An 8185-nucleotide genomic window follows, 5' to 3' on the forward strand; every position below is an offset into this window, starting at 1 on the left:
TATACTGAGGCCTTGTTTTCTTCATCTAATAAACAAGAACTAGCAGGAATATAGACAGCTGCTTGATTTCTTCAGGGTCTGAGACGTTTCAAATCTGCAGTAAGCTTATGCTTCAATTTTTAATTCAAAAGTCCATCATTGGATTGCATATCCTAGCAAGACATGGCTTCTACAAGCTGTGATCCAGAATCAGAAAGCAACAAGGAAGCAGAGAACTCACAGGAGTATATTATTATTATATTATGTTCCACAGCATTGGCATGACACAGCGGATCCGAAATGTGACACGAACAAGACACAAGACATGGTAAGCTACTACTACTGAATACTGTGACCTGCTGTACCAACAGTGACACTTGATGGACCCACACGCAGAGACACACAAAGCAGAGGCATCACCCTCATCGATCGATCGATTTTGGCAGGATGGATGAAGGATCTACCTCAAACGGACAGACCCCTCATCAGTCGACCTCCTCCATCTTGCTCTCCTCGGCGGCGCCCTCTTCAAGCGCAGGCATGTCAGCGTCCTCGTCGGCAGCAGCATCCTCGTCAATGTTGAGGCCGAGCTTGAGCATCCTATGGATCCTCGCGGCGAACGTGTTGGGGTCGTCGAGGCTGAACCCGGAGGTGAGCAGCGCCGTCTCGAAGAGCAGCAGCACGAGGTCCTTGACGGACTTGTCGTTCCGGTCGGCCTCGGCGCGTTTCCGGAGCTCCTCCATGATGCCGTTGTCCGGGTTGATCTCCATGGTCTTCTTGGAGGACATGTAGGCGCTCATGCTGCTGTCCCGCAGCGCCTGCGCCTTCATGATCCGCTCCATGTTGGCCGTCCAGCCGTACTCGCCGGTGACGAGGCAGCACGGCGAGTCGACGATGCGGTCCGACACCACCACCTTCTCGACGCGGTCACCAAGGATGTCCTTGATCACCTTGCAGAGATCCTCGAACTGCTTCTTGCGCTCCTCCCGGCGCTTCTTGGCCTCCTCGTCGTCGTCGTCGAGCTTGAGACCCTCCTTGGTGGCCGACACCAGCTTCTTGCCGTCGTACTCCTTGAGCTGCCCGACGGCGTACTCGTCGATGGCGTCCACCATGAAGAGCACCTCGTATCCTTTCTTCTTGAGCCGCTCCAGGAACGGCGAGTTCTCGACGGCTTTCTTGCTCTCGCCGGTGATGTAGTAGATGTCCTTCTGCCCTTCCTTCATGCGCGTGACGTAGTCCTTGAGGCTCGTCATCTCGTCGCCGCTCTTGGTGGAGTGGTAGCGGAGCAGGTCGGCGAGCTTGGCGCGGTTCTGCGAGTCCTCATGGATGCCCAGCTTGATGTTCTTGGAGAAGGCGTCGTAGAACTTGGCGTAGTCGTCCTTGTTCTCGGCGATCTCGAAGAACATCTCGATGCACTTCTTGACGAGGTTCTTGCGGATCACCTTGAGGATCTTGTTCTGCTGCAGCGTCTCGCGGGAGATGTTGAGCGGCAGGTCGTCGGAGTCGACGACGCCCTTGACGAAGCCCAGCCACTCCGGGATGAGCTCCTCGCAGTTGTCCATGATGAAGACGCGGCGGACGTAGAGCTTGATGTTGTTGAGCTTCTTGCGGGTGTCGAAGAGGTCGAATGGCGCGCGGCGGGGCACGAACAGGATGGCCTTGAACTCCAGCTGCCCTTCCACGGCGAAGTGCTTCACGGCGAGGTGGTCCTCCCAGTCGTTGGTCAGCGACTTGTAGAAGGAGGCGTACTCCTCGCGCGTGATCTCCTCGGGCTTTCGCAGCCAGATGGGCTTCTGCTTGTTGATCTGCACCCACTCGTGCGTCACCTCCTTCACCTTCTTCTTCTTCTTCGTCGTCTTGGAGTCCTTGTCGTCCTTGTCGCCGTCGTCGTCGTCAACCTCCTCGACGTCGCCCTCCTTCTTGTCCTCGTCATCCTCGTCGTCGCTGATCTCCTTCTCGGTGGTCTTCTCGGTCCAGAGGTAGATGGGGTAGCTGATGAACTCCGAGTGCTTCTTGACGAGATCCTTGAGGCGTCGCTCCTCGAGGTACTCGAGCTGATCGTCCTTGAGAAACAGCGTGATCTTGGTGCCGCGACCAAGCCGTTCCCCGGTGGTGTCGAGCGTGACGGTGAAGGAGCCACCGGCCTGAGACTCCCAGACGTACTGGTCGTCGTCGTTGTGCTTGGTGGTGACGACGACCTTGTCGGCGACGAGGTAGGCGGAGTAGAAGCCGACCCCGAACTGGCCGATCATGGACACGTCGGTGGCGCCCGCCGCCAGCGCCTCCATGAACTCCTTGGTGCCTGACCGCGCGATGGTGCCCAGGTTGTTGACGAGGTCGGATTTGGTCATCCCCACGCCGGAGTCGATGATGGACAGCGTCTTGGTTGCCTTGTCTGGGACCAGCCGGATGAAGAGCTCCGGCTGCGCGTCCAGCTTCGACTTGTCCGTCAGGCTCTCGAACCGGATCTTGTCAAGCGCCTGCAATGGCCATTGCCCATTGCCATTGATGAGATTGGTGTTGGTTCATCCGAGTGAAGCAGCAGAGCATTTCGCGAAACAGAGCAGGCTGAATGAGATTGAAATAATAATAAAAACAGAGGATGGATGGACTATACTATACTATACTATACATACATCTGATGCGTTGGAGATGAGCTCCCTGAGGAAGATCTCCTTGTTGGAGTAGAAAGTGTTGATGATGAGGGAGAGCAGCTGGTTGATCTCGGCCTGGAACGCGAAGGTCTCCGTCTCCGCGCCGCCGCCGGCCATGTGCACGTCCGCAGACGCCATGATTGATTGCCCTGCTTCTGCTTGTGCTTGCTCTGATCTCTACCTACGAGACTTTCTTGTTGCTGAAAGAGAGACAGAGAGAGGCGATGAATGGATGGATCGTTCGTGCGATGCTTGCTTGCTTGCTTTGTTTCCTGACACGCCGATGGAGATTGCTTGCTTGCTTGCTTGCTTGCTTTATATGAGAGCAAGCAGTGGATGGATCGCCTGCAAGAAGAGGGAGAGAGTTCGCAGGTGTTCCAGTGTCTTCGCAAGCTTTCCCGGCGGCTCTTCGGGAGCCTTCGCCTCATCTCATGTCTCTGTGGCGGTGGGGCGGCAGGGGACAAGACAACCCATCGCTGCGGTGCGGATGTTCCGGAAGCTTCTGCGGCTTTCTGGTTTCTCCCTCCAGACCAGATGGATGGATGGATGGATGGATGTATTGGGCTTGGGGAGACCAGATCGAGGGCCCAGTTCCTTGGTTCCAATTCATTGGCTGTGCTCATGTATGGGCCGGATTCAGATATAGTAGATCAGAAGATCGTCGTGGGACAAATTGGGCTAAACTTACTTTTTTATCCCAGTGAACTCAAGCTTCTTTTAATTTATTTTTTTTGATGATGAAACCGCTTCTTTTATATTTATTTATTTATTTATTTATTTATTTATTAACGAATATAGCCAATAGTTTGCAAAAAGAAGAGAGAAAACGCCCCAAGTCTTTTTAAAAATCAATGCGGTCATCTTTTTTCTTTCAAAAAAAAAAAAAACTCTTGAGGATGAGGAACTATGTCAACCTTGATTCAAAGCTGCCACGAGTGTCAATGGGACTGTGGTTCATTGATGGAACCCTATCCACTAGGGACTAGGGTTTTTTTTTTTTGGAATTGTTTCAGAAATTTCTCACGAACTCCCTTCTTATGTGTGTCTACTAGTAAGAAATGCGTGTGTGTCTACTAGTAAGAAATGCGTGTGTGTCTACTAGTAAGAAATGCATGCCCCTGCGCGCGCGATCAGTACGGGTCTGATGACGTTTGCCTGAAAATAATATAGATGTTATGTGTGTGGATATACATGTACATGGGACTGTACGTAATGAATAGGGATGAAAACGGTACGGATATTTTCTGACCGTATTCGAGACCGAATTCGTTTAGAGAGGTTTAGATCTGTCCGTATCCGAGTCCGAATATTCAACATCCGATACCGTATCCGTATTCGAATACTTAAATCGTATATTTGTGATGTCGACATCCAATCATATCTTATCCGACATAGTTGATATTATCCGTATTCGAATCCGAATCCGACCAAAAATATGAAAACAAATATGATATCAGTGACATCCGTCCGTATCCGATCCGTTTTCATCCCTAGTAATGAATATGGAATGTGAGTATGTACAAAGTATTGCAGACAGGGTAACTATTCACACAGATTATTATACGCGATATTCATAGTCATCATGTTTGGTACATGCCTAGTTTGCTTGGAGATACATATATACATATATATATATATATATATATATATATGAAACCATCATAGGGTGGTGGATTGTTATATCACACGTACCTACAAAGAGTAAGGAAGGGGGTGGTCTCACTATAAATTAGTGTGCAATGTGTGAGGAGTATAAAGTGTAGGTTAAATGCAATGTTAACATGGTTACTTCGCGGCTAGGAGGTCATCACCTGGTAGATCAAAAGAATTCATTAGCTTATGTTAAGGTGTTGTTTGTGAACGTTGTGTTAGTATTTTCACAATCATTTTTTTCAAAGTAGTTAAGTTAGCTCACTAGGTTCTAAATGCATGCAGATGAACAATGACACCTAGTGGCACTTGAGCCAAAGAATTTCTCTCTTTATAGTACGGCTATCTATCCTAAATGTGATCACACCCTCTATGGTGTCTTGATCACCAAAACCAAAACCCTAAGCAATATCTTTGCCTTGATCTCCATAGGGTTTTGTTTTTCTCTTTCTTCTTTTCCAAGTTGAGCACTTGATCATCTTGTGGTCATCACCATGATCATATCTTGCTCCATCACTTGGCATGTACCAACCTCATTAAGTCTACACACACTTAGTATAGAGGTTAGTACTAGGGTTTCATCAATTATCCAATACCAAACTAGGGCTTTCAGACCTTTCATTCGTGGCGGACGCCAATGCCCGATGCGGTAAATGTAAAATACCCGTCACGGTTAACAGTTGTGTAGTAGTGTCTGGCAAGGCTCTTCAGATAAACATAGATATCGACTTACCAGATGGGACATCATTTGTCGTCCTAAGGACCAAGGTGGATTATGTATTATAAATTTAGAGTTGCAAAATAAATGCTTTCTAGCAAAATGGCTGGTTAATTTGCTAAACACTGAAGGCATGTGGCAATCTTTACTAAGAAATAAATACCTAAGGTCCAAGAGCCTTACTCAGGTGACAGCCAAATCCAATGACTCTCACTTTTGGAGAGGCCTAATGCGTATTAAAGAGGAGGTGCTGGCTAAAGGTTCTTTCGATATCATAAGTGGAACCAGTGCTAGGTTTTGGGATGATACATGGGTAGGGTATAGGCCTCTGAAGTTTAAATATCTAGCATTATACAACATAGTGCGGGATCCTCATGTGATAGTCTCAAAAATAATGTCTATTAGCCCCCTAAACATCTCTTTTAGAAGGGCCCTGGTGGATTATAAACTTACAGAATGGCTTAGTTTAGTAGCACGGATTTCTAATATTGAATTGGTCGAAGGTTTAGATTACTTAAGATAGAGCTTAACCAAATCTGGGTTATTCTCCATCTGCTATTTGTATCTCTATGTTATAGATACACGAACACCTTTTCGGCACAAGAAGATCTGGAAGATAAGAATCCCACTAAAAATCAAATTTTTTCTTTGGTTCTTGCAAAGGGATATCGTCTTAACCAAAGACAACCTCGCCAAGAAAAATTGGAAGGGAAACCAGAAGTGCATTAGCTGTAATGGGAATGAAAACATCAATCATTTGTTCCTTCATTGTCCCCTTACCAAAAATGATTTGGAGGATCATCTTCTTTGCTACTAATCTGATCCAACCAAGATCAATCTCCCACATGTTTGGTAGTTGGCTAACTAATCAGAACAAACGGATTAGGAATTTGATTTGGGTGGGGGTTGCTGCCATGTTTTGGGCTATCTAGAGATGCCGTAATGACGTTGTTTTTAATCAAATAAAATCTAACTCTATGATGCAGGTAATTTTTAGAGGAGCGTACTGGTTACGCTCTTGGGCCGAGCTGCAGCGTGATGAGACAGCGTACTGGTTACGCTCTCCGCGATGAGTAAGAAATTAGAAATCATTGCTTTAGAGATATATCCAATAAAGGATGAAAACATTTGTATTGTTTGAATTAGCGTCCCTGATCGATCTTTGAGACTATGGTTTTCTCTTTACATATCCTCAAATCTTTGTAATAATGGGCTTTCTACACTCCTGGGTGTAGAGACCGGATATCTGGGACTATTTTGCTCGAAGGGTGAGTCTAAATTTTTGTCATTTGCAGTAGCAGACATGCAAAAATCAAGTTTGCGTACTTATGTCCGATTGTTTCGACTAATAGGTTCGATCAAGGCACAAGATTCTTGCTCAAAATTAAATTGTTTGGCAAAGAGGAGGTAAAGAAACCAGAGGTGATACTTGACAGCCCCGCAATGGGCACACGAAACAAAACTTCTCGGCCTAGCCCGGCAATGAGTACAAGAAGTAAGAGAAGGCTTAGCGTGTGATCTCTCATGTGTGTCGCACTAGCGTGTGTATGTGACAACTAATTTTTATATGTACTCACTATGTGTGAACTCAATTTAGGCCTTGTTTAGTTACACCAAAAATCCAAAACTTTTCAAGATTCCCGTCACATCGAATATTGCGGCATATGCATAGAGCAATAAATATAGATAAAAATAACTAAATATAATGCACAATTTACCTGTAATTTACGAGAAGAATCTAAAACAATGCTAGAAAATATATGCAATTTACAATACACAATTTAAACTATAAAATATTAAAAAAAACGAAATCTAAACTATGGAAAACGATGCTTTCACGCTTAGGGGTAAAATCGACTTTTTGCCTTCCATCTACACCGTTACAACATCAAATTGACGGAGAGACCAAATATGGAATGATAAGTTAGATTGGAGACTAATAAATAGGTAAGTTGAAAATTTTCAGAGCCAAGAAAGTAGACATGAGTTTTAAGGGGGGCATAGGAGTAATATTCTGTTAGGATTGGTATATCCTGGTTTTATTTTAAGAGTGAGTTTATAATAATTGGTCTGAATCTTGCTCTCTCAGGAACGATGAAGCCAGAACTTTTATTTCCATTATCTATAACAAATCTAGGTGCAGATAAAAAACTACGAAAAGACAAAACAACTTATAATTTGGAATGAAGAGGGAGCAAGCACATAATTAAGGGGATGTTTAGTTGTGGGGGCTAAAGTTTAATAGGTGTCACATTAGATATTACATGGGGTGGTCCATGGGGGGTATTTGGATACTAATAGAAAAATAAATTATAGGTACCTGCGAGATGAATTTATTAAGCCTAATTAATCCATCAATAGCATATGTGTCACTGTAGTAGTTAGTATCTAATCGTAGACTAATCAGACTTAAAACAATCATCCTAAAGATTAGTCTCTAACTATATTTTTAGTTTTATAAGTAATCTATATTTAGTACTTTATATATGTGTTTATATATGTGTCTAAACATCTTATGTGAATTTTAGCAGAAGTAACCAAACGGGGGCCTATATGCGCTTCACAGACAACATGCTCGCTCGCTCGCGTGTTGGGACGGTCTAGACGCGCGCGCGCTAATTAACAGGGGATTTAGAGTCTGAACGCGGCCTGAGTTTAATCTGGCTACTAAGCTACAGAGTTTGGATGGGAGTGGCGTGGAGGATGAGATGAGAGACCCACGCAGCTTGTCGATACGTCGCGTATCTCTGTCTGTCTCTCTCCGTCGCTTTGCTAGGTTTCCACATTATATAAGGGACAGCAGGCGTGCTGCTACCCTTCCATCTCGCTATCGCCTACCGGCCAGTTGCAATTAAAAGCACCAGCGCCTGCCTGTCCGCAAGAAACACTAGTGCCTGCTGTCTCGATCGATCGGTAGGATGGCTCGCTCTCGCCTGCAGCTCGCAGTCCTGTGCATCCTGCTGTGCTGCATTGTTGTGGACTCTGCGGCTGAAAGTTTCACCCACCGGAGCTCCGACGGTGCACAGCTCTGGGGATATGTGCAAGTCCGCAAGGGTATGTAATATAACATGCATGCATCAATGTTATTAATTATATGGACACTTTGTTGTTGCTGCTTGTTCTTGCGCTGAATTGAAATTTGAAGCAAGCTCACCGTTGCATTGCAGGTGCGTACCTTTTTTGG

General features: G+C 45.7%; 1 protein-coding gene across 1 annotated transcript; it reads right to left on the reverse strand.

The window, feature by feature from the left end:
- On the reverse strand, nucleotides 205-3066 carry LOC8057342 (heat shock protein 82). The gene is made up of 2 exons (XM_002447368.2): nucleotides 2616-3066; nucleotides 205-2459 (listed from the first exon to the last, which is right to left on the reverse strand). Exons 1-2 carry the CDS (start codon nucleotides 2769-2771, stop codon nucleotides 465-467), a joined length of 2151 nt encoding a protein of 716 aa, XP_002447413.1. The 5' UTR covers nucleotides 2772-3066; the 3' UTR covers nucleotides 205-464.

This window comes from Sorghum bicolor, chromosome 6, assembly GCF_000003195.3.
Source record: "Sorghum bicolor cultivar BTx623 chromosome 6, Sorghum_bicolor_NCBIv3, whole genome shotgun sequence".
Classification (NCBI taxonomy): domain Eukaryota; kingdom Viridiplantae; phylum Streptophyta; class Magnoliopsida; order Poales; family Poaceae; genus Sorghum; species Sorghum bicolor.